Source organism: Hyalella azteca, unplaced genomic scaffold (assembly GCF_000764305.2).
Source record: "Hyalella azteca isolate HAZT.00-mixed unplaced genomic scaffold, Hazt_2.0.2 contig2797, whole genome shotgun sequence".
NCBI classification, from domain to species: domain Eukaryota; kingdom Metazoa; phylum Arthropoda; class Malacostraca; order Amphipoda; family Hyalellidae; genus Hyalella; species Hyalella azteca.
Window position 1 is genome coordinate 392,187 of NW_025933058.1, and position 27,246 is coordinate 419,432.

At 36.6% G+C, this 27,246-nt stretch overlaps 2 protein-coding genes across 9 annotated transcripts; one reads left to right on the plus strand and one right to left on the minus strand.

The window, feature by feature from the left end:
* Positions 1 to 3: 3 nt before the first annotated feature.
* On the minus strand, positions 4 to 7,643 carry LOC108664434 (60S ribosomal protein L22). Of its 3 annotated transcripts, none has more exons than XM_047885703.1 (5): positions 7,566 to 7,643; positions 2,330 to 2,635; positions 1,118 to 1,975; positions 730 to 854; positions 4 to 178 (listed from the first exon to the last, which is right to left on the minus strand). In XM_047885703.1, the coding sequence occupies exons 1-5, from the start codon at positions 7,569 to 7,571 to the stop codon at positions 22 to 24; spliced, it is 1,452 nt and encodes a 483-aa protein (XP_047741659.1). In that variant the 5' UTR covers positions 7,572 to 7,643; the 3' UTR covers positions 4 to 21. The 3 variants fall into 3 exon arrangements, with proteins under 3 accessions (XP_047741659.1, XP_018006501.1, XP_018006500.1); XM_018151012.2 differs by having other exon boundaries at positions 1,118 to 2,088; positions 2,308 to 2,635; XM_018151011.2 differs by having other exon boundaries at positions 1,118 to 2,635.
* Positions 7,644 to 10,203: 2,560 nt separating this feature from the next.
* On the plus strand, positions 10,204 to 27,096 carry LOC108664438 (synaptobrevin-1). Of its 6 annotated transcripts, XM_018151021.2 has the most exons (8): positions 10,204 to 10,290; positions 11,515 to 11,683; positions 12,321 to 12,399; positions 12,614 to 12,693; positions 13,259 to 13,310; positions 18,434 to 18,526; positions 21,845 to 21,885; positions 22,225 to 27,096. In XM_018151021.2, coding segments are annotated over exons 1-7 (489 nt in total). In that variant the 5' UTR covers positions 10,204 to 10,288; the 3' UTR covers positions 21,859 to 21,885; positions 22,225 to 27,096. The 6 variants fall into 6 exon arrangements, with proteins under 6 accessions (XP_018006510.1, XP_018006512.1, XP_018006509.1 ...); XM_018151023.2 differs by lacking the exon at positions 18,434 to 18,526 and adding an exon at positions 15,755 to 15,800 and having other exon boundaries at positions 21,845 to 27,096; XM_018151020.2 differs by having other exon boundaries at positions 21,845 to 27,096.
* Positions 27,097 to 27,246: the final 150 nt, after the last annotated feature.

Consider the following 27,246-nt stretch of genomic DNA (forward strand, 5'->3'; position numbering starts at 1 on the left):
GAACATGATCAGAGAGGAGATTTATTCATCGCCATCTTCCTCTTCTTCATCATCATCATTGTTGATGTTGAAATATCTGAGCTCATAAGTGTCCTTGTTTGCAGAAGGAGCAACCACGCGCAGCCAATCCCGCAGGTTATTCTTTTTCAAGTACTTCTTGGTTAGGTACTTTAGGTACCTGCACATGCGAGGGATTTTTCATCGTAAACTCGGCCTTGAAACCATGCAAACTAATATCAATTCTTATATTCATCAAACCTATTTTGATCATCATACGAGTTTAATAGCGACCCAAGTGCAGCAGACAAGTATTTTGGTCGTCATCCAAACCTAGAGATGTACGTATTGATAAATTTACCTTGCAAATTGGAACCAAAATCAGCTTCATTCACCCATCATACAGTAAACACTAATCACACTCAAGATAAATATCATTCTTTTATTTTAATTTCCTTGATAAAATAATGTTAATGATTATGATCAAAAACTAGTCGATTTGACATGATCGCAGGCTTTTATACTAAACAGTTTCTATATATTAGCAAGTGCTTTTTCAATACATACAGGATAACTACTTCAAGAATATCATAAATTTTGAAATTTAGAATCAGAACCTTTGAATTCATATTAACCAAAAAAAAAGGACGATTCAAGCAAATAATTTTAGCTATATTTAACATTGCACTTCATAATTCTTCCAGCACAATTAGAGAGGCCCAATAAACTTACTTCTTAGAATAATGGTAGTCAACAGCCGTGATTGTTATTTTTGTCTTGCCAGCCTCAATGGACACTGTCTTGCCCAGGTTATTCAGTCTGTGATGCACCTTGAACTTCTGGGTCAGGAAAGGCTCCTAGAATGGAAATAGACATTTCAATCTCAAAGAAGATGTCATCAATAATATGTCAAATAATAATACTTAGGATCAGCAAACGTGCACCAAAAATTGCATCCAATATTTATTTGCAATAATTAGATCTCCCAGTTTTTACTTTAGATGTGAGTAATAAACAGAAATGCAATGGTAACTCTCGAGTGTTTATCTCTCATGTGGGGCCAGAAATATGATGCATAAAAATACTCAAAAACACTACATCTCTTGCCGGTATTACTCACAAAATCAGTGATGGTCATGATGCCATCTTCTACAGGCTGTTTGCAGTCAATGTAGTACTTGACAATTTTCTTCTTCTTCTTAGGGACTTTGAGTTTGCTATCTTTGTCCTTCTTGGAAGTCTTCAAACCAGCAGCAACACCTGGCTTGGCCGCTGTGGTCTTGGGAACAGGCTTCTTAGCAATTCCTTTGGCAGGAGCATTCTCCTTCTTAGCCACACTGACAGCCTTAGCAGGCTTCTCTGCAGCCTTTTCTGTCTTGGCAACTTTCTTGGCAGGTTTTTCTTCACCGGATGTTGGTCTCTTCTGAGCACCTGCCTTGCCTTCCTTAGCAGGAGCTTTCTCACTCTTTGCAGGCTTCTCAGCCTTCTTGTCACCAGCCGGCTTCTCTGCCTTCTTGGCAGCAGGCTTCTCAGTCTTCTTGTCACCTGCAGGCTTCTCAGCCTTCTTGGCAGCAGGCTTCTCAGTCTTCTTGTCACCTGCAGGCTTCTCAGCCTTCTTGGCAACAGGCTTCTCAGTCTTCTTGGCAGCAGCTGGCTTATCAACCTTTTCAGCTGACTTATCACCTTTCTTGGCAGTGGGTTTGTCAGCCTTTTTGTCAGCAGAGGGCTTTTCAGCTTTCTTTGCAGACTTCTCAGCAGGCTTTTCAGCCTTCACTTCGGCTGGCTTACTCTTCTTTTCGATTTTGGCTTCCTTAACAGGAGCAGCTTTAGCAGAGGCAGGCTTGGCATCCTTGGTAGCTGCCTTACCTGCAGGCTTGGCATCCTTGGCTGTAGGCTTGGCATCCTTAGCTGCAGACTTGGCAGCAGGCTTGGCATCCTTGGCAGCAGGCTTGGCATCCTTAGCAGCAGGCTTGGCATCCTTAGCTGCAGGCTTGGCATTCTTAGCATCTTTTGCTGCAGGCTTGCCATCCTTAGCCGCAGGCTTGGCATCCTTAGCTGCGGGCTTGGCATCCTTAGCTGCAGGCTTGGCATTCTTGGTATCCTTGGCTGCAGGTTTGGCATCCTTGGCTGCAGGTTTGGCATCCTTGGCTGCAGGCTTGCCATCCTTAGCAGCAGGCTTGGCATCCTTAGCAGCAGGCTTGGCATCCTTGGCTGCAGGCTTGGCATCCTTGGCTGCAGGCTTGGCATCCTTTGCTGCAGGCTTGGCATCTTTGGCTGCAGGCTTGGCATCCTTGGCTGCAGGCTTGGCATCCTTAGCAGCAGGCTTGGCATCCTTGGCTGCAGGCTTGGCATCTTTGGCCGCAGGCTTGGTATCCTTGGGCGTGGGCTTGTTATCCTTGGCCGCAGGCTTGTTATCTTTTGCTGCAGGCTTGGCATCCTTGGCTACAGCAGGCTTGGCATCCTTAGCAGCAGCAGGCTTGGCCTCCTTGGCAGCAGCGGGCTTGGGGTCCTTGGCAGCAGCAGGCTTGGCATCCTTGGCTGCTGGCTTTGCATCTTTTGCTGCAGGTTTTTTAGGAGCTGCCTTGGTTTTGTCTCCAGCCTTGGCAGCTGGTTTGCCTGAGGCAGACTTGGTCTCACCCTGAAGGAAAAAAAGGTCATAGAATTCAGTTTCACATTACCAACAGAAATAATACATGAATAGTGTCCTAGACCATAAACTTCCGTTGAAGTGTCAAAAATTTATGTATTTTTAGGAGCCTTCCAACACACAAATTTCTTGTGACACATAGATCACAGCTTATGCTTTTCCTGAACTGAAGTACTACAAGAATTTCCCAAGGTACTAATTTTTCTCCATATTTATATCATTTTCACATAATTTCATAACACAGTTCAGTTGTTGCACATCACTATGGTGAATTTATTTTATCCAATGATGCATGACATCTTGGAGCTTCAAATTGCTAAAAGTGAGTTGAAATGTTACAACGCTTCATCATTAACAAATGACTATGAAAGCTTATGCCAAGCTTACAAAGTTTAAATGAGTGGTTAATATATTGAAGCACAGTTGACATAACTGACATAAATCTTGTAATATGTATTATAACCCAGTCAAACTTTGAAGAAATATCACCAAAACTGAGTTAAAATTCAGGCAAAAGCAATAATAGATGACCCTCTCCCTCAAACCATCCATGCCTGTGATTTTCAGATTATTTTCATTTCAACATTTCTAACTTGAATTTTTAACAGCAACCAAATAAAGTAAGTTACGCAGGCAGTTTTTTGCCCAAAAAATTGCCCATCATATTAGACTAGTCTGAAGCCAGTCAGCAAAGTGTGACACAACAGAGGTCAAGGATAACAAAATTTCTTCACTTCATATAAGATATTAAGGTGCTATTATTGCAGATGACAATCGCCAATAAAACTTATTCTTAAATTGTAATTTACGTCATTTCTCCTAATTTATGAATAATATGGAAAAAAACAAATATTCTATGTGCACTCTAATGTAACAATTCTAACACACTGCACATTGTAATAATTGATACAAAAAGATTGGTTCAAAACACTACAAACAATAACTATATCAGGACTCTAATCAATTAACTTTGATTGGACCTGCAATTTTCGACAGGCACCAAATCAACATCAAGATGAGTAATACTAGATGCTCCTGCTGCAAAACCTTTCAGAAAAATAAAGGGCCTGTATGAAGTGTAGTTTCAGGCCACATTAATACATTACTTAACTGATCAAAATTACAGTTGTAAATCAAAGCAATGATGTTAGGATTTTGTGTTATTTCACTTCCTTAATCACAGTACATGGTTGAGAAAGCAGTTCATCAAGTGGTACAAGTTCATACGTAGTTGCTAAATGACTTACCTAATTATTCTAGATCACAATAGCTAAAATATTATCGATCCAACACCATAGATCTCAGTTGAAGAGTATCTTGACAGACAAGACGTAATATTTGCAGTTATACTTTTACAGAGGTCATTAGAAACGTAATTTTGTCCATTTCCACCAGAGAAATTGAGAAAGGGTCTAATAAGTGTGTAAATTGTCCACGAGCATTTTTGTCTCAATCACAATTAGGCTTCCAACAATTCAACAGTTTAGAATTCTTATGGCCATGCCATAAACCTTCTGCAAAATCAGGCAGAAACCACCCATGAAGGAGACAAAAATGCCTGTGCTATGAGTTGATTTCATAAATTTTCAAAGCTTGTAAATAATTCTTTTTTCATAAAAAAAATGAAAATGCGTTTCTGTTAACGGCTTTTTAAAATTGCCTGTAATTCAAGTTTTGATTCATTTTTTAATGCATTTTCTCATTTATGGAAAAATAGGCACTATTACGCTTGTCATGTCTGTCCATCCATCCATCTGTCAGTACATGACTTTATGTAATAACATTCATTATTTGTTTTGTTGACAAGAAAATGTGCTCTCACTCATTGCAGTGAGTACAGAGTTTTAATTCTGCCCAATATTGCAAAGTGAAGAATAACAGAACCTTTTAGCCCATGATTTTGGAAAGTCATGCACAAAAAAATTTTCATGATCACTTGTGAAATGATCATATTTCATAGCAATTTTTTAAAAATTCAGTCTAATTTTTCAGATTGGTTACAGATTTTATTGAAAAATTGCCGTTAACATAGGGGGCAAACAAGAGATTTTCAAGAAACCTGCTCACATTAAATTACCTGATGCCCACACTCAGGATGATCTATGTTTTCAGGGAATTTTCCTGCACATAGCAAGTTTTTTTAAACCCTTTGTCCATGCAGTTTGCCCAAATCAATCTAATCTTTTCTCTTTATCAGGTGTCTGTGTAAATCCTGGCCATTGATGTCATGCAACAGTACACGCAGCATAATACTCCTTACGCCTTCAATCATCCATCAATAATATACAACTTTCTTCATACATAAATTTAAAGAAAGTAAGAATTCTAGAACTTTATTCTAGATGAAATTTTCTTCAAATTCAAATTTCAATTTTCTTCTACTTTAAATTCATATCAACGTAATCAAATATTAGTGTTAGACGACATATTTGTCTTGTTGACATGTACTAATAGTGCATTGATAGTGTGTCAACTTTCATGCATCTTATAATTTTCTGCTGATTGGGGCATTGGGTTATTAGAGGTTCTATGATTAATGAAAGGAAAGTCAGAAATAATTTCATTATTCTAAATTTATTTAATTTTAGAGTGACATTTTCTTTATTAAATGTGTTACTCTAGCAATTTAATATTTACTTCAAAATTAGTCATGGCAGTAACTCATAGGTGGCTCAGATTTATACAGGAATTTTTTTCCCATGCCCACCCTGAAATAGTCGCTACACTAGTCACTAGTGACTGGGGTGACTTTGGCCACCAGGGTGACTTTGGCCAACGTTCATTATTTTGTTTTGCTGTCATTTGTTTCTGTTGTAGTGATGGCCAAAGTCACCTCCAGTGCCCCAAGTCTCCCCAGTTGGGGGTACATACCAGTGCACATGAGGGTCTGAATGGAACACCTTTACATTCAACAATTAAATTAGCGAAAGTAAAGGCATATGGACTCAAATACACTGTTAAAAAATTAAAGTACATATATATAGAACTCAACATTCATCCCTAAGGAACATCACTAATTTGGTTCATCATAAAAAGACCATTTACTGTTTGTCTGCTGACCGATGGCAACATCGCTTACTAATCTCAAAAGGAAATGCCGTGTGTTTAATCTTTGATATCAAACTATGTTGCAGCCAGTGCAGGCATTTTTTACTCTGTAACAAGTTGCTAGCAAGTTGTAGGGTAAACGCGGTATATTCCGACATTGTAGGTATTTCCGTCACCTCTCCAGCTTTGTTTTAGTTCCATGCATTCATTGATGGTTGAAATGGTGACGTCATACATTTGCGTGTTGAAATACTGCAAAAACACTAGGTCTTGGCCATCTAGTGGGAAAATATTGAGATCCAAAGAGAGACAATGCATGCCACGTCGTGAGATCATCGAAAAATGTGTCAAATTTGACAGTTGACATGGCTATATAGGGATTTGGTAGGTTTCCATTCTAAAGGCTTTTTAATAAATATGGCAACATTTTGTGACGTTTCATCGTTGCTGACGCGTAGTGAAGTGTTTTGAGAGTCATGTGAAGGCAACATAACTTACGTAACGCATACGGTTTTTTTTATAGTTTTTCATTTTTTGATGCGTCCTTAATGTGTCGGAATATACCGCGTTTACCCTAACAAAGAAAATAAGCTCTTTATTGTAAAGAATGTGACAAAATAAAGTCATCAATGCTCACTGGTGCAGATGAGATAGGGATGCTGTCTATCAACCCAAGTGTGGAAAACATCTACTTTTAGGGCCACAACTAGAGCTTCCCTGCCATTTCCAGAACCACAAGATTTCTGCCAGATGAATTTAACTCCTATCTAATTGTTAACAAAAGTGCACGATTGGGCCACATGATTCCATATGTATAAAAAATTTACACGTTGGAGCTGCGAGATTTCAGAAACAAGTAGGAAAATTTCAATCCTATATCAACCCACATTTTGGTATTTTTTTAAAACCATTTTTGGGACCACCATGTACATTTGCATTGCTTTAACCTAATTTTGGTGGCACAAACTGCAATCACTGCAGCAAGCAATACTAGCTCCTTCATTGCTGCGAGAACACAAGACTGAAGGAAAGTTTAAACATGTGGATGCTTGTCAGTCTTCCATCTTGTCAGTCAAACTTTGGCATAGCCTAACATCTTTGTCCACTCTGCTAACATGCAAGAGTAGGCTAGCAAGACTGACAAGTGACAATAAGTTTGAGCATATGGACAGGGCTCAAGATTTTGCATTTGCCTGAAAGACTGCTGTTAGCCTAGGTAATTTTCCAATAGTCGATGTGCAGTTTATGTGCTCATTTTCACTTCAATGATCAAATATAATCCTGTCATCCTATAGATCCTAACTCCTAAGATGCTCACTTGTCACTTCTCACTTCTCAGCATTAAAAATTTTTCAACCTACTACAAGGCACCAGAAAATTAAATGGGAACCAAGTTTGAATAGCTATCTCGTCAAATTTTTTACCGCTACTACTTATCAATTGATGCAGAAAAAAAGACAGTAGCCTACCTCCTAGGTAAGCTCCTATGACGATCCTATCCTAATTCACTTATTGAAGGCGAGCAGAATTCAATTTCACAGACAGTCGATTCAGAGGAAAGTTTATAATTAATTGTTTACAGTTATATTAAAATGAGCAAAATGCTGGTAAGCAAGAAACATAAGCTAATATTTAAATAAATCCTATAATCAAAACAAAAAGTAAACCGATGATAGAAAAAACAAGGCAAGTGACGGCATTGGTGAAGAATCAACAGCTGGAGAGTCCAGAGGACTGCACGGAACTCCTAACAAATAATAATTCGTCGTAGACTAATAGTGGACTGATACTAGTACAAATACTTTAATACATAAAATGATACGAAAAAAAATATTAACTAAAATCGTATGGAATTTATCGTCAAAACACTCACAGGCATATTTCAGTTCATCAACGGGACCGAAAACATTCGACACACTGCTGCCAGACAGCGATCGTGCAGTTGGTGACTCTGAGTGTAATTGCCAATTCATTAGAAAGTGAACTAATGTCGGTGAATTTGTGTTCATTTATATTCTCAGAAGGACATTGAGGCATATGTCATAACTACAAAAATTTAATTCTATGCTTTCTTCGATTATGGTTTTGCAGGCAAATTCAGCCCATTGAAATAAATTTATTGACATATATGAAAATCTTCAACAAGTGTTCACATAAGTTTTTGACATAACCTAATTATCTGAATGAATTCACTAATAGTTAAAAATATTATCCCAGTTGTCGTATTTAAAAATGTTTTACATAATTAATGCAGAATTCAATTATTCACTTACGGACAGTTCTCCAAGCTGGTGCATTTAGTATAGTAGTAAAAGTATCTTCGGCATTGAATAATAGGCCTGTCGCCGATTCTTGTCGATTTTTCTTAACTAAACTGTCTTTTTGATCAAATCTTCTCAACGGACGGTAGGTTTAAAATCGTTTCAAGATTTCAGTTGTTCCGTAATATACGAGGCATTTCAGGACTAAAGATATGCTCTTGCATGGCCTAGTCTCAAGGTTGTATGAATTCAACCATGGCCTAGTCTAGTCTGTTCTTGAACGCGTTCATACTCGGAGCGTCAACAATATCTTCAGGGAGGCTGTTCCACATGTCGGTGACTCGAAGCAAAAAGTATTGTCGCATGAATGAGTTGCACCGCAGCTTTTTTTAGTTTATATCTGTGGCCCCTGGTGTTGGTTCTTGTTTCAAATTCTAGTAATCCTTCAGGGACGTTGTACAAATCATGAGTATACTTGAATACATCAATGAGATCACCACGCAGGCGGCTATAACGGAGACTGGGAAGCTTCATAATCTTCAATCTTTCTTCATAAGAATTGCCCTTTAAGCCAGGAATTATCCTTGTTGCACGTTTTTGAACACTCTTTACTAAATTTTTGTCCTTTTCAAGTCTCGGTGACCACAACGTTTCCAAACTCTAGGTTCGGGCGCACGACAGAGGTGAACAACAGCTTCATAATTTCTACATCTAGGCACTCGTAGGATCGCCTGATCCGCCCAAACACTTTATTGGATTTATTAACTTGCGTTTCAGTATGGCTAGAAATTTAATACATAGAGTGATGAGCAATACTCACCATGAGCAATACTGTTTTTCATTCGGGAAATGAAATGATTAAAAGTAGTCAGACTAAAAATTAAGTTGTCAGTTTTCTTTGTAGGCCATATTTATTTATTAGGGCGTGAAATTTACATCACAACAATTGAAAGGCATACTTGTATTTTTCTATTTCTTTTATGCAATTTACAATTATTTCATTTCCTCAATGAATTCACAATTAGTATAGGTTGGCAGAATTTGTTCATTTAAGCAGGTTTCATTGAAGACCTGAGAATTTGTTTTCTTGAAAATTTTCTTATTAGGTTTTTTGAATATATTTAACAATATTTTTAATTTGCGCTGGTAAATCGAAAATCAGGGTACCTATGGGCTTTTTAGCGCATTATCTCATTTATGGAAAAAATGCAATATTGTGCTCGCTATGTCCGTCTGCCTGTCTGCCCGCCCGTCTGTCCATCCGTCCGTCTATCCGTTCGTCCGTGACCTCAAGTTTTCATCGACGAGAAAATGCGCTCTCTGTCACTCACAGCAGTGAGTACTGAGTTATCTTTTTTATTCATTTAACGACGTTTTGAATGTAATGTATCAATAATTTATTATCAAGTTAAAAGACGCATGTAGTGATGAAATTCTGATCAACATAAGTGCAAAATCATATAAATAGGATACTACTAAAAATGAATCTTGTTAGAACTTAGAAACAATTGCCAAATCACGAAAATATGAAGACCAATAATTAAAGCATTACAAATTACTTTAAAAATTATTCAAAATTACAAAAAAGGTAATAATTCTAAAAAAAGTAAATTGTCAACAAAACAAATTCTATGGTCTTCAATGAGCCGTGCTTATTTACAAATATAATACGAAACAGAAAACCAAATAGCGGTCTTGATTCATCTCATGGCTTGCCTAAGACTTTATATTCAAAAAGTATTCAAAGTTCAGCATATGACGCATATTATATAATGTTATAAGTAATTAATCATAACTGATTTTTGGCTTCGCAATCATAGTGAAAAATGTCAATGTAAATTATAATGTAAACAAATAAAGTGAAAGTCGTTCTTTCCAAACGGATTCAACAAAGAAATCTATTCAAGTGAATATATTTCATACAATAATTGGGTGAAAATAGTACAGTAGCGTTCAAATCCAGCATAAATCTGACGCCATATTCAAATTCTTTTTTAAGTCAAGAGAAACCGAATCGGTGCAATAGGTTTGTTCGGATAAATCTCATTCGTAATTTCGATTTTATAGCATATTCACTCTTTGCACCATAAATCCAGCACATAATCAATTAAAATTATAACTAATTTTAAGAATCATAGCTGGTTCGAAATTAATACTTTAGTCGAGGTTGAATAAAGCGTGACCGGCAGCAGCAGCAGCGGTTGCAGCATCGGTATTGAACAGCCTACCGCCCAGCGCATGCCCAGTTCAGTTGTCCAGAAGTTCAGCTGCTATTCCCATCTCCGCTTCACGGTCTTGCCTTACAAAAAATCAGGCCTTCAATCGGCTGAACAAAATGTAAGATATTCGGTACCATTACCTACCTGTGAAGTAATAACGATGTTACAGTGGACGGTTACCAGCAAGTTGATTTCTGTGTTTATATGAAATTTTGATTTGAGACTCAGTATTCGGCGATTGCGAGGGTGGTGCTAGTTTATCGATTGGCTCTTTGACTTGAGAATTTCCGCGGAATTCATTTATTATATTTTTCATTAACTGTGCTTTCACTATGGCTGTTTGTGCTGAATTTACTTTGATTTTTTTTTGTGTTTTAATTCTGTTCATAATTGGAAATGTATTTTACTTATTTTTGTGAACAGGGTGCGTTCATGATGAACATCCCGTCGTTCTTTTCATATCAAAATCAATTTTTTTTGCACATGTGCATTCGTTATTCATGAGAAAATTTGTGCGATCATTTGCCCACGATTCTACTGAAACATGATTGATTGTTTTTTATTCTAACGATTTCAACGGTTTCGTTTCAATGGCTTACATTTTATGTATGATATCAAGTCTCTCCAATACAAATGAAAGTAAATGGCTTCCAATTTCCTTATTCATCGTTCGCTAAATTAATCATCAAACAATGTCCATCGAAAATGCCCATTATATTATATTATTCAAATGTTTGACAATATACATTATGTTTGAATATCACTTATCAGTCATCACAATCATTTAATGAATTATCAGCCATATGTATCTTTTTTAATGACATAGTTATGTTAATTTTTACGATGTCATCTATAAAGTAAAACATTGTATAGCATAATATGCGCATTTTATGAGAACGATTTGATATAGTCTCCGCGCTTTTCAAAGAGAGTGGGAAAATGCCGAACACAAACGAAAGTCTACGGAATTTGCAACCAGTATTCTATTTACTCTAACAGCGTTTTGAAGCGTTTAATGTAATGTCACTCTTCGTTCATAATTATAACTCAAAAATGCATTCTAGCTTATTCAGTTGTATGCAAATGAAAGGTATATTTATTTATGGGTTGAATCGAATTATTTTTCAATTATTCATCTACATGACTTTTTCTAAGTTTCAGGAACATTCATTTTTAAGTCGTTAATCATACAGTTTGGTCGTGGTATTAATCACTAAATTATTTGTATTGCAATTTTTCTTTTAAATATTTTAATACGTGTGTAAATTTGTTGTTAAATTTTAGTTATCCACGCAGATTGGAAAATTACATAATTCGTAACGTTTTCTTGCGTTTACTTAAGGTCTAGCGACGCAGCTCCCGACTCTGGAGCCACGGCGGGAGAAGGCCCTCAGGGGGGCCTGCAGCCCGGGGGCACGGGAGAGAATGGGGAGATCGTGGGGGGCCCTCGGACCCCTCAACAGATGATGGCTCAGAAGAGGATGCAGCAAACGCAAGCACAAGTCGACTCGGTTTGTGTCATGTTCTTCAGATTTATTCCCTTATTTGAAGCGCACCAAAAACTCATTAAATTCATCATAAAAATTCAATTACGCTTTTCCGACATTTTTTCCTTTTCATTAGCGATATTTTATCCGCACAGATGCGCAGACTGATGTGCGCCACACATATAAATAGGATACTGATAAAATTTTGTGGGTTCATGAAGAACTTTAAATATATACCTGTGATGTCTGTGATTAATGAGCTGTGAAACCATGCTGGGAAAACCTCTCGGTACAGGTAGTGGACTCTTAATACCTCATTAACAACTATTATGATTCCATGCCATGACTCATTAACAACTATTAAGATTCCATGTCACACCTCCTTAACAACTATTAAGATTCCATGCCATGCCTCATTAACAACTATTAAGATACTATGCCAAGCCTCATTAACGACCACTAAGCTACCATGCCCCGGTACAGGTAGTGGACATGTAATACCTCATTAACAACTATTAAGATACCATGCCAAGCCTCATTAACGACCACTAAGCTCCCATGTCCCGGTACAGGTAGTGGACATGTAATACCTCATTAACAACTATTAAGATACCATGCCAAGCCTCATTAACGACCACTAAGCTACCATGTCCCGGTACAGGTGGTGGACATCATGAAGGCCAACGTGGAGAAGGTCCTCGAGAGAGATCAGAAGCTGTCGGCTCTGGACGAACGTGCAGGTCATTCATTATCTTTATTATCTTCAACTCATTTAAAGTAATAGAATACTGCAAGTGATTAATCTGTATTAACTGGCTCCACTATTTAAGGGAGTATGCACAAAATATTTAATTTGTTTCTTATTCTACTATCAATTATGGTATTGTAAGTTTCCATTATTGAGAGGATAATTTTCGACTTGAATTTCAAGTGACATTTATTGTAATTTTCCAGACGCCCTTCAGCAGGGCGCTGCGCAGTTTGAACAGCAAGCCGGCGCCCTCAAGAACAAAATGTGGTGGAAGAACATGAAGGTGAGAATTGTGTGTTATTTAATACACTGTTAGAAAAATTACCGTTAACGGTATTACCGGCGTTTCAGTGGCCGGTCGGCACGTGAAAAGAAACACCGTGTCGCCATTTTATTCTAATTTGACACTAGAAATCCGTAAAACATTTGATGGAAACGGCGAAACAGTTTATTTTCACGGGGCGACCGGCCACTAGAACGCCAGTGGGACCGTTTTTTCACCGTTTTTCTAACAGTGTATATGATGGTGTTGAGGTACGGAACTTTGACGCTCTGGTGCTGAGAAAAGAAACTGAGACGCGTTGGTGTTACAGGGTTGAGGTTACGGGGATGTTGACGTAATTCTTGTTGACAGATGGTGATCATTACGGGGATGTTGATGTATTTCTTGTTGACAGATGATGATCATTACGGGGATGTTGACGTATTTCTTGTTGACAGATGATGATCATTACGGGGATGTTGACGTATTTCTTGTTGACAGATGATGATCATTACGGGGATGTTGTCGTATTTCTTGTTGACAGATGATGATCATTACGGGATGTTAACGTATTTCTTGTTGACAGATGATGATCATCATGGGGGTGATCGGTCTGGTCGTCCTAATTATCATTGCGGGTAAGTTTTAATTTGTTTTTCTTATGTGTGCCAGGAAACAAACACCATTTAATTAGTCATTAAACATTAGTAAGTAGATTAATTATGAGTCATATTCACGAGCAGCGCCAACATCACGCCTGTAGAATGCTTGTGCAATGACCGCATCTTTGTTGTATTGTCTCATTAATATAAATTCGAGGTCAGGGTATATGGAAATTTTACATTAGAGTACAGGTACCAGTGAATAGTGAGTAATGTGACTTTTTCCCTACGAATTGCACAGTAAATTTGAAAAATTAGTATGAAAAGCGTAAATATTTTGAAGACATTTTTCGTTTATTTAATTTTATGTTAGATCTTTTTTGTGTCTAAATTTTCAGCAAAATGACATTAAAATATTAATATGTATGAAGAAAAAAATTATATCTTACCTTTCAACAAATCTGGTGTTGTCGCTAACATTACAGTTTGTTGGTTCATGAAAAAAATATATATTAAGGCACCATCGCTAGTGCTTGCGAAACTGTTTCGTGGTTTAGTGTCGTGATTCACCTATAGAGACTTGCACCAATTTAGTCCTAATCAAGCTAATCAAGTTATTCAGAGTCGCAGTTTCTGTTTATACCTCGGGTAAAACACTTGAACTCTTCTTTATCGAACTAAGATTTTTTCAGCAAAATTATCCAGATTTTAATTCCCCTGGAAAATTTTACTCTAAAACCGGGAATGTTTATTCGAAACTTCTTCTTAGAATTGAACCAATTTTTGTCTCTAATTTAAAATTTCAGAATCCGAGTAAATTTCTGAGCAGAAGGCGACTCTGAGCAGCTGCGTATCCCTGATACGCCCCAGATGAGTTATTTGTTATGGCAGTACTGATCGTCAGAGTAGTGTTACTCAGAAGTTCAGAGAGATTCTTGAGTAACTTTCAAACACAAATATTACACATACATTTCTAAGTTTCTAAGATGTGTTTTTACATCTTCAGAAAATACATTCACATCATTTTACTGCCTTAAACTGCAGTTAGTGTTGACAATAACGGCAGTGGTTAATATACATATCGTTAGTTCCGTTAGATCGATATATCGATGATCGTTAGTTCCGCGAAGATCGTTATTTCTACGTTAATCGTATATTGTACGTTGATCTAGCTCCTACTCTTCTATTCTACGACAATCGCTATTTAAACAATGATTGATGATCTTTCGTTCTGTAGGGATCTTTAAGTACACGATGGCCGTATATTTGCGACATTCGTATTATCTCCGATCATAGAGTTCCATGAACATCATATGTTTACCTTTAATCGGAAATATAAGTTTACGTCCATATTTGAAGGTTTTGCTTTCGACCAGTGAAAAAGTTACGATAGATCTTACGACGTCGTTAGCATGGCTGAGTATCTGACCCTTGATTGCTGCAGTCATCCCGGGATTGCATCCCCTGTAACCCCATTGACAATCCCAAGCAATCACCAACCCCAAAGTCCCAACCCCAATTACCAACTTCAAAGTCGACCCCTCAATGCCTCCGATAATTGATTGAGTTCGAGTTTTGCATAAGGTAGACTAATTTGATTATTATTTACATCAAGTATTAATAATTTTTCGTTAATGAATCGAAACCGAGCTTACTTTGCCCCTGAACTGTATTTAATTTTGTGCTTGTAGATGAGGCTTTAAATTATTGATGTCAAAAATATTCAAAGTTTAAGTTATTAAAATGTAGCACAGAAACTATTAAATAGCAGTATTTGTATTTAATTCGGAAGAGAGATAATTGGAATGTATTTGAAGCTCTACTCTATCCCCAAGCTAGGCCAATATTTTTATGCCAGGGAAGCACATGGCTTAAACCCGTTGAAATTCATTCGCCCTATAGAATTTTTAAACCCTTTCAAATTCACTCTCCCTATAGAAATTTTAGACCCTTTGAAATTCACTCGCCCATAGAACTAAATAATCACTCGTCTGGATGTAGCAAATTACTTAGAAGTGCACCTGTCAACCTGCCCTAACGCAATTCACCCTTGTTCAATTTCATGCATTTTTAATGATTGATGCCTTCAACTCATAATCATTTTAATTATTTGCTGCACCGTATGGGTGTACGCATCAGTTGAATGTCTGCCATATTCATTATATCATTTCTTTCATTCATCACATCCTTTGAATGAAACAAAGAATAAATGAAAAGAAGCTCAATAAAAAATATAATAGTTGCAAAGTAGTTTTAAACATAAAATACCTATTGCAAGTTGGTTTCGCGATCCGGTATGTGTGTTGAAGTGGAAATGCAATATTGCACGTTTTGTTGCAAATTATGATGCCTCATACATTAATATTCATGGTATGTTGTTCATAAGGCATAATCATAATTGTGTGTATAACCAACTTAGGAGCTACACCATACACCAATTACCAGCACTGTTAACCAATTACCTCCTCTATCCCTCTAAGGTAACTTCTGGTAAAGCGCTTTTGTAAGAGCCACGTTGAACAACCAGTAAGCAGCCGCTACCAAGGAGTACACTTTTATTTTACATGTCTCACAATTTTACTTTCCATGTCTCACAATTGTACTTTCCATGTGTTACCATTTAGTGTTGTGTACCGAGCAGACATCTTTGTGGCAACTCATCTTATCCTCCCGATTAAGTCTGTTATCTTATCCTCCCGATTAAGTCTGTTATCTTATCTTCCTAATTAAGTCTGTTGTAGCTTTGATTGTTGATCCTTAACTACGTGCCGAACTCTAGACCTGGACGCTCATCATCGAATCGCCTCAGGAGATTATTTATATTTATTAAACAAAATATTCAGGCTGGAAACTTTTATTTCTAGCAGCGGTTCGTCAAAAGTACAGTTTGCATTGACTATAAAGCTGGTATCTCCAAGTCGTTTATTTGGGGGTGGAAAATAGATAAGAATAATCAAATACAAACGATATCTTACCGTTCATGTGCTTTTACACTTGCTGATAAATGAGAATATTCTTGCATGATGGAACGACAGGCATCAATCACTTGGCATTCTTTCAAATTCAAATTATAACTAACATCTTAATGCGACCGAGAAATGATTTTTGTTGGCAATGATTGACGACAATAACTAATTGCTAAAAAAAAGTGTATGGCTTTGTGGACGACTTGGGGTTTTTATAATTCATATACTCAACAAGCAAATGAAGTTCACAAAACCATCCAAAATACACTTGCCCAATAGATAGTCATTTAAAAATTAACTCGCATAGCAGGGAAAAATTATCATTCACTCCCTGCGTATGAAAATGCAATTGAGAAGCGCATCCAGCGTTGGAATAAACAATTGACTAACGCGTTCTGCGATGAAATCAACTGTTGAAAAATATTATTTAGTACATTACACACAATTGAAAAATGAGCTCCAGGTCTGGAGAAGGCCTAGTCACAACCTCCATCCTCCACACGGTATCTTTAGCTTCAAGCCTATCGAGAATTAATACATCGATGTGTCCAATTTATTGCCTTGCTTCTCCCCACCTCCATTTTAGGTGCCATGTCTACAGCTTCTACATCTAACATATTAAACCCAGTGTATTCCAATTTTGTCAATTGGAATCAACTTTACACCAGATCTAACCTTTATCCCTGTTAAAAAAACATACGGTTTTAAACCATAAAACACAAATGGTGTCAAACCACCAAAACAAAAGCGGCGCTATATAAAAGAAATAAATATGATTAATTTTCCTATTTTTAAGAAAGTAGATGCTGTCATTAATGTGTTTACTGATGAGATAATGTGCCTCAATGAGGCATTCAAATACTTTACAATATAAAGGAATAATAATTTTCTCATCTCATCCCTGCGCTATGAAAATGAGAAGTTCATTCGTTTAGTATGAAAACAAAGAACGCTACCATCTTTTATGCTAAAATGGACCACCTCTAAATAAGAAGGAAGATTAAATAATAATATAACTAACTGTTTTTCTCTATTTTCGCCTCCTGTTTCCAGCAAACCCTGATATTTCACTCGACTGAATCTCCAATGCAATGGCAACCGATCTGGAAACAGCGCCCTGACGATGTACAAAATTATTTGAGATTCATTAACTTAAATTCAGAGCCCAAATTAATAATGCATCATCTTCACTATATACACAATTGGAATTAATACATCGCTTATCTACATTATTATTTTAACATAGATAATTCCTAGACGTAATCAAGAGTAGCGTTAATCTCGACGCTAGTTTCCAGATCGCCTGCCGACATTTTCTATCTGCCTTTGATGTTCTTAATGCGTTTTGTGAGTTGTAATCCTGTTGATCCTCGCTCAAGTCTCTATGCCAAGCCAAGATGTTTTCCAACGTCGAAACCTCACAAGCAGTAACTTCAATCTCTCACTCAATATAGCCATCAGTCAATCTCAACCATTCAATCAAATTAGAAGTCAAATTCAACCTTTCAATAAAACTATAAGTCAAGCTCTACACTGCAGTGAAACTATCAGTCAAACTCTTCCCTTCAATAAAGCCATTAGCCAAGCTCTACCATTCATTGAAATCATCATTCAACTTCTAACATTTAATAAAATGATCAGTCAAGTTTTACCGTTCAATACAGCAATCATTCAAGCTCTACCACTTAATAAGCTAAAGCACCACAGCAAATTTTGATGACAGTAGCGTTCACAGCAGTGGATTCACACCTCAAGATCATGAAGTATACAGTATATCCTTGGAATTAACTACTAAATAAAGAAGTGGCCTTATTAATCTTTTATTTTTTAGCAGTATATACACACATTACACGGCTAAATACCATCACGATGGTTGGAGTAGTGCTTACTGATAGTATTATTTTCGTCTGAAACGCTTTATTTGTTGTTAACGTTGTAGCAGCAAATTGTAGTTATTCAAAACGTCTTAGTTTCAAATAACGTTGTAGTCACTATAAGAATAGTCGCTATTAGCTTTGAAGTGACCAATATTGTAAATAATAAGGTTTTAAATACAATAAAGTTAAGGTTGAAGTCACTGCTGAAGGTTGTGACGGCTGGCAACATCTGGCAGAGGCAGAGGTTCGTGTATATAAGGAGCCTATGTGTGCCGTGCCTCTTCGTGTTTTGCAATTGTTTTATCATGCGATTTAGGACCATACTTAACGGGTGCTAAGAGTGAGGCTGCTCCAGCTCCAGCTCCAGCTGCTGCTGCTCCAGCTGCTCCAGCTGCTGCTCCTGCTTCAGGTGGAGCTGTAGGCGGTAATTCTGGTGCAGTAAAAACACCAGCATCACTGCACCAGCTGCAATAGTAACTTGGTATACTTCCCTCCACTGCCCTCTCTTGCAGTCAAGTTTGGTATAGTGGAGGTCTAGGGGAACATCTTCGACACCTACACCTACACACTGCACCTACACCTACACACTGCACCCTACACCTACACACTTCACCTACACCTACACACTGCACCCTACACCTACACCTGTACACTGCACCCTACACCTACACCTACACCTACACCCACACACTGCATCGTACACCCTCACCTACACACTGCACCCTACACCTACACCCGTACACTGCACCTACACCCGTACACCACACCATACTCTAACACCTACACCTACACACTGCATCGTACTCTAACACCTACACACTGGTCCACATTATACTTGTACACCTTGCACACTCTCTAAACCCACTCACTGTCCTGCACTTTACATCTAGACACCATACGTCATACACTCAGCACCATTTGCCCTCATCACACTCATCACCATCTGCACATATGATTTATAAGAACCACAAACTCCAGTGATAAGTCACCCATATTTATTTCTTCTTCATAATATAGTTTACATTTTTTGACACGTTATATTTTTCTCTTTCTATTTCTAATCTCTGTATGCTACGTCAACCATTTCCCACCTTTATTCAACAGCAACATTTATTTCGAGAATTGAAAACATTTAGTCTTTCCGTTGCTGACTGCACGTCTCTTCTTAATTTTATGGGGAAAATATGATTACTTAAAGACTTATGGCTTCAAAGACTCTTTATGCCTCTCGTTTTTTGAGAAAACTCAAAGAAAAATTCTACTGTTTTCATGGACATAACAATTTCAGGTCTCATACCCTACATTTTGGGTCATCATACCCCTCATGCATGTCGCCATACCACACACTTTAGGTCTCCATACCACACCACGTCACCATACCCCACACTTTAGGTCACCATACCACACCACGTCACCATACCCCACACTTTAGGTCACCATACCACACCATCTCACCATACCCCGCACTTTAGGTCACCATACCACACCACGTCGCAAAACTTCACACTTTAGGTCACCATCCCACACCACATCACCGTACCACACCACGTCACCATACCACACCACGTCACCATACCCCGCACTTTAGGTCACCATACCACACCACGTCACCATAGTCATCGCTCTCACCACCCGAAGAACGAGCGGTGTCACCACGCAAAGTTTCAGCGCAGAGGTAACACCATCACTTTCACCGGCATCGCTTCAGCTCAGCTAACACTGGTTTATCCAACTTATTCATTTATTTATTACTCGCATCACTCTTTTCTGATATCTATTTTTTACGCTCGATTAGAATGAAAGAGTCTTGGAAATATTTCGCTGGAGACTATTAAGTGGCCAAAATGCAACTCTCTCCACTAATCCTCGATTTTTAACTCCTACCTCAAAACTCTTCTGAATTAAAGAGATGGGTTTTGTAACGTCTGTGCATTATATAAGTATAGTGACTTTTCTTATTCTTTCCATTCTCTTCCACTGCATTTAGTGAGAGTGTTTCATTCAATAAAATTATTTAGATTGATTTTGTTCGTGAGTTGAATTCAATGAAAAATACATGCCCTAGCATGACTCCCAACACCGATACGAGATGAATAAAGAACGCATAATATGAATTCTAAGGTGGATTGTGAGATTTCATTAAAATCCACAGTAAGCTTAAGCGGATTGAATCTCAATTATTCCAATTAGTGGATTTATTCTAACAATTACATTGCATCAAATTCCCCTCCTTATACAAAAGGATTTCAATTAAAGTTCGGATTTATGTTATATCACGCCGCTCTTTATTGTATCCTGTACTAAGCAGTTATTACTTCAAATTGCATATATCTTATAAAATATAAATTTTTAAGCCATTGCATTTCAAAAGAAGATTTGACATTTTTATGAAATTATGTACATTTATCTTTAGATTCTTATCCAAAAGATATCCGAAAATAATTTCAATTCCCAAAATTAGTCGCAACTTCTAATCTACCGTGTTCTTAGACGGGTCATTTACACATACATCAATAATAAAATCTAAATTCCCGTGTGATTCATATCGAAAAATTTCTAAGTTCTTTGGGTCAGTTGTACTCATTAGAATTTTAAAATATAAAAGAATGACTCTACACTTTTTCTTAACATTCCACTCACGCAAAAAATATATAAATTTTAACGTATCTTATAAACAGAGCACCGTTTACCTAAATTATTGGCTCACGTCTACTAACGTACGAAATTTATTTGTATGATCTAATTTCCTATTCATGCTTGGTAATGAGAACCCTAATGGGTTAACGAACCCTAAAATATATTAGAGAATAATTTCAGCAACGGAATATAAAAAACATTCTACGAGTTATTTTAAAATTTATTTTCCCGGCAAATTGAATGGGAAAACCAAAACCAAAATTTTTAGTACGCACACACCATCTTACGCCGGCACTGCATGGCTGTTACCAACACCAGGTGCTTTTATTGAGCTTCATATTGCGTGCTTTTGTGGCTATGTATAATATCTTTATAACGGCATTGATTTTTTTAAATTCATTTATAGTTAAAAATGAGAGAAGCTCGACTGAAAATGCCTGTGGTTTATCACAAAAAGTTCAAGCATGCGTCTGCAGTTGTCCCGCCTGTATAGCCTAGAGGAAATAGTTATAGTCTAGAGGAGCTAAGCATGCTAGCGCTAGCACTACACTTTTATATAGATTGACTTGTTTTCAATGATCGCAATTATTTATTTAATTAATGAATGATTGCGTGTGCATCTATTTACAGTAGATACTAGAGCTTGTGCCTGGAGTTCCCAGGAAATAGTAATACCTAGACTACATAGAGTATTGGGATGGTATAATGATTTATTAATGCCATTTGCAGTTGGAAAAATTCCTATTGAATTTTTTTTAATTGATTGTTTTTTTGAGTGAAAAAGTACTATATTCATGAATTGACGTTATAATTCAAGTTTTATATGATCAATCAATTGTAGCTTCACCAATTCATTATTTATGACATTCACTGTTTTAAAATTTGAATCGAGCTCTGCCATTGCGTACTTCGTCTAGCTAAGTAATTATCAAAAGTAATTCTCAAATTCCAGTACATAAAATGAGTTGTAATATGTAATAATAAGCTTACGTTGATTAATTGACAAGTGTGGAGGTCATTCCATTTAGTTAGTTCATAGAGTTAATTATCTGTGTATGAACTGATAATTGCTTTCCTTCATCGCACGCAGCCGGGAACAGTTAATCTCTTCAACAGTTACCTCGTCAACAGTTAACAGCAGTTAACTCGTTACCACTTGACTCTTCAACAGTTAATTTCATCAACAGTTACCTCTTCAACAGTTAACAACAGCAGTTAACTCGTTATCACTTGACTCTTCAACAGTTAATCTCATCAATAGTTAACTCGTCAACAGTTAACAGCAGTTAACTCGTTACCTCTTGACTCTTCAACAGTTTATTTCATCGACTGTTTGCGTCAACAGTTAACAGCAGTTAGCTCGTATCACTTGACTCTTCAACAGTTAATCTCTTCAATAGTTACCTCGTCAACAGTTAACAGCAGTTAACTTGTTACCACTTGACTCTTCAATAGTTAACTCGTCAACAGTTAACAGCAGTTAACTTGTTACCACTTGACTCTTCAACAGTTAACCTTATCAACAGTTTGCGTCAAACAGTTTAATTATCAGCAGTAACCTCATTACGAGTTGATTAATCAGCAGTTAATCCCACGAACTTCTCACTTATAACAGTTACACTTGGACAACCTATATCTAGGTCAAAATTCAGGACTAAACCTAAAGACTAGGTTTGTGGTTCAGACCTGAACTTGATGTTTAGTTTGGACATTAACTCAAAGTTTAAGTTTTAGTTTAGACCTAAAAACCTCATCATAATCAATTACTTGCGACAAATGATAATTGTTTCACGTCACGTTAAAATTTTAATGTGTACTGAAAATTTATTTCGAGCTGTCGCCTAAGAAGTTTATTTACACATCGGTGGGTTGAAGTTTCACCTTGTTTCAAATTCCTAATGTTCTGAAAATTGAACGATGATAAGGATGTATTAAATTTAAAGATTATTGCGTTATATTCAAATTCAGGAGCAATAAAGAAACCTGTGATTCAACACAACCATGTCCCATGATACTCACACTCAACAAAATTCAACTGAACTCAACTTCAACCAAATATCAGTTGACGTATATGTGAATAAGGAACATCTTCCATAATATTGAGAAATAAACATGCTCCGTGTCACTCAACCCAACCATATGTTCCATGACTCATCACAACCATCACTTTTATGGCTCGAACACAGCTGGTTCTTCTGTCTCTAATATTTATTTGTTTCTCTATTCTATATATTATTACACTATGTTCTCTGTATATTGCCAATACTTACTAGAACTTAGGCAAGTAATTACGTTATCTATTATTTTATAGCAAGTCTATTCATAATAGAAATATCAATTAGCACCACAGTAGATCCTTGTCCGTGAATTTATCTGGAGACACTCGATCATCAAGCATGATTTTTGAAGTAATGCAAGACGAATTGAATTTTTCAAATCATTTCACATTGTAACTTCCTCTTGCCCATTGCTCGTCACAAAATAGGATACTGCTTCCAGGTTTAGATAAATGAATGCTTTTATTACATAAATAACGAAAATACTGTACCGCAGCCTGTATTTTTAAGAAACTTCAGTTCTAATATAAAATATATCATATTATTTATAAGTAGGCAATGTCCTTTTCTAGATATCATTTCAACGCATATTTTATCCCCGTTACCTCCTCTAAAAATTGAAGTTCCCCAAACCATCGACGTTTTGTACAATTTAATCGTTCAAATAATTTTCTTCTATCCGGTATTGTATTTCAACTCGTATTGATTATTATCAACTCTAACCATTTGATTCATTTTGAACAAAAATAAGCCAGTAAATAAAAAAAATTAAAATTTGTTTTTTAATCTGTCTAGCAAGAATAGAATTCCATTCTCGTATTGTATCTGTTAAATCGCATTAAGAAAGATGCATTGCATGTCAAAAAGTCGACTTGTTTGGGCTCGTGTTAGCGGAGAAGTATTTTAATAAAATAATGTTGCAACATTATTCGATATCTACCGCATTCATAATTTCTAATGTTATTTTCTCGTGTCATTACTATCGTTGTGAGTGGTTGCATAGTTTACTATACTTCCTGTATATCGTCTATATGAACATTGTAACCAATTTTTCATAGAGAGTGTCCGTGTCCATCTAGAATTCTAGATCATTTATATAGTGCGAATACATCATGTGAGAAATTATCGTAGTTTGTTCTCTCTATATGAACTGATGTTAATCTGGTTAAATCGTGATTAATCAAATGATCTAGGTTAAACCAGCGATTAAATCTCTAAGGTTAAGAAGTGTGTAAAATGCGTTTGAAGTGAGTCGAGTCATGTTAACCGTGTTGTTGAGTGCTGAGTATCGCTCTATTTACCATGCTAAATACCTACAATACTATTAGGTTTTCGATCTTGATGTGTCAGAGAAGCTGGCGAGAAATCGGTTTCTTTGCCGATACGTTTCCCTCTGTGCTGGGGTAGCGACAGTTCCGCGACCGCTTACGAAGTTCGCTGGGAGATCTGACAAATTTGAAGCAATACTTATTCAAGTTGAGATACATTTCTCCAAATTTCAGAACAATTCTCCAAATTTCAGAACAATTATCCAAATTTCAGAACAATTATCGAAATTTCAGAATGATTCTCGAAATTTCAAAGTAGTATATAAAATTTCGTGGGTGATTTACAAAAGTTTATAGATATTTTCGGAATTCAAAAAATCGCTTTTTGGAATTTCTGAAAAGTTATAGGAATTTATATGATAAGAATTTAGTTAACTAAGCCCCAAGTGACAGGGAGGGTTCAGGTCCAGTCTCTCCTCGTCACTTTAAGGCTTAGGAATAACACTGTCTAGTCCTATTAAATCTATATAACTTTAATATGCAGCAAAATTCAAATACAGCAATGAATTGTACTTATTTGTGTGATTTTCATGCATGTATCGTCGGACATTTAGGACTTTTAAATTTACTTATCCATCATCAACAAACCAGATGTTGAGTTCAATTTATCAAAACAAATCATCTTTTACGTTTGACTTCTTCTAGATCTAAAATGTTTGATAATAAAGATGACCAGGTAATGCAAAATTTACAACTTGATTTGAATCAAATAATTTTCACAATTTGTTGACATTCTTACGGGACACCGAATACGGATTTAAACATAAGTAAAAATTTGCTGACCATACGTATTCTTATATTAATATTGTTCAAAAGACTTCAGAACTTGTCAGAAGTCATTAATTATCACATGTTATTTTGCGAATGTCAGTTGCAGCTAGTTCTCCATGATGAAAAAAAAACAACGAAAAGGTTGTGATTGAGGATTTCAATAACTCAATAAAATAATAAAAATTACTTTTTCATAAACATTTCAATTTGACAGAACGCAAAGGTTCTGTTAACAGGCATGTACGTAAGGTTGAGAGTAGCATTTTGATCGTATATTTGGTTTAAGGCAAGCCGGTACTCAGCGACAGTGGTCGTCGATTTATTAAGGAAAAATCCTTTGATGAAAATTAAATGGAAAACTTTCTACTGATATGGAAACATAAATATCAATTAATAAATATTGCTCGGATAAAAGGCACGTAAACAGCGACTGACCACTTGACTAGTAAACTAATTAACTAATTCCCTCGCGCAATGCGGCAAATATTAACAATTTTTAAGATAATCATGTACGATTAGTTCTATCCAGATAAAGTGTACAGTACAAGCCTACACTTGAACGCCTTGAAGACATCAATGTAACTTCCACATTCTCGCTATTACAAGTGTTCAGCCAAAATTCACGGGTTTTGAAAGTATGATTCAGTTTAATATTCACTGGTACTGGAAGCAAAAAGTAACTCTGTCATTCACAACCAACGGAGGATGATAGCCAATCACTTGCAAACACTGGCACAACATAATAGCATTGGCTATTCAAGTTGAATTATTGAATCTCAGCTTCCCGAAATCGTTCCCAGCAAAGATGGCTTCACAATATTGGCAAGAATGACACCCAAGGATTTTACTTTTGTTGCTACTAACAATGTTGTACAGTGGCATTAAATGCATGTTTTACATGGTTAATGATGTTGCGAAATGGTTATTCGAGAATTTTATCCCTTAACTTGAAATAATGTTTACTAATACTTGAGTTGTCCTTAATAACATCGTCGATGGTAGAGACACTATCATTGATCGATTTATTTAATCGATTAAATTTTTCGCTGATTTTTATTTCAGATGTCGATCAAGCATCTCTATCGTCGTTAATCGTTACAGTCAGCTTTCGCCTGATCTCAGTATCGTATAAGGATGTAATCGTTGTTTATCGTAATGTGTGTGTTGTACAGTCCCACTTCTCTCATTACACCTATATTTGCGTACTAATTGCGTACGAGATTACGTACGCGTTACGTTCGTAATTATGTACTGAGTACGTATGGGTCACATGCGTAATCACATACAGATTACGTACTCGTTACGTTCGTAATCACGCACTATTTACGTATTTTGACGTGCGTAATCTCATACAGATAACATACTCGTTACGTTCGTAACCTCGCTCTGTTTAAGTACATTTTACCTGCATAATTACGTACTGATTCCGTTCGCGTTACGTAGGTTCACTGATCTGGCTGCTGTATGTTACTAACTGCACGTGTTACACCTTGTACGTACCATGGCTGGTATACTTCAGTGCAGTACTGCATGGTTCTCCAACACGGCAGCTGCGCATTATAACAACCATGAGTTGAATCATTACAATGAATTATAACGAATAATAAGCTGTTTAAGGGTAGCCGCTGAATTGTCCGTTTCATCAATGTAACTTCCATCTTACTTTGCAGTTATTGCTCTAAATTTTATGTACAATAACTCAATACACGAGTACATTGCAATTGAATTGATTGCTTGCATTTTACAATACTCGTGTGTTCCAACATCGCGCAGACTGCTACGGTTAGATTACTAACTTCAATTTCTAAGTTTCTTGTAAATATTAATATTACCGATAATATTTATTATTTTAATATTGCTAACAGCGTTCGTTGTGGCATGATGTTTTCATATACAGGGATGATGAAGCATGTGTAGGAAGCTGAAGCCGTAATCGCATGTCTTAATTAAGAACATCGTATTTCTTCAGGACTAATTTATTGCAATTTAAGGAGACTGTGCTTATGTAATGTACGCCTAAGAAGATATCCTGTCTATTATTCATATTTTATTGTTATTATTGTATTTGTAATATAATTACTGATAATATGTGTAATATGCTAATGAGCAAACAATTCATAGTAAATTAGTTTCCTGTTAGTTATGTCCCATGTAGAGTCGGTCCAACAGTAAACATTCTGATCACCTTCAATGAGTTTAATATCCTGTTGGTTCCTATCATATCATGTATTGTATCATATCATATATCATATCATGTATTGTATCATATCATATATCATATCATGCATTGTATCATATCATAGTGATGTCGGCGCTGAAGAATAGGCCTGATGTGG

Excerpts from the sequence above, each read along its gene's own strand:
- LOC108664438 (XM_018151020.2), top strand. Across the intron at positions 12,400-12,613 it reads GGCTCTGGACGAACGTGCAG|ACGCCCTTCAGCAGGGCGCT; the intron begins GTCATTCATTAT and ends GTAATTTTCCAG. Across the intron at positions 13,311-18,433 it reads CGTCCTAATTATCATTGCGG|GACCATACTTAACGGGTGCT; the intron begins GTAAGTTTTAAT and ends CATGCGATTTAG.
- LOC108664434 (XM_018151011.2), bottom strand. Across the intron at positions 855-1,117 it reads TCATGACCATCACTGATTTT|GAGCCTTTCCTGACCCAGAA; the intron begins GTGAGTAATACC and ends TTTCCATTCTAG. Across the intron at positions 179-729 it reads GACTACCATTATTCTAAGAA|GTACCTAAAGTACCTAACCA; the intron begins GTAAGTTTATTG and ends TCGCATGTGCAG.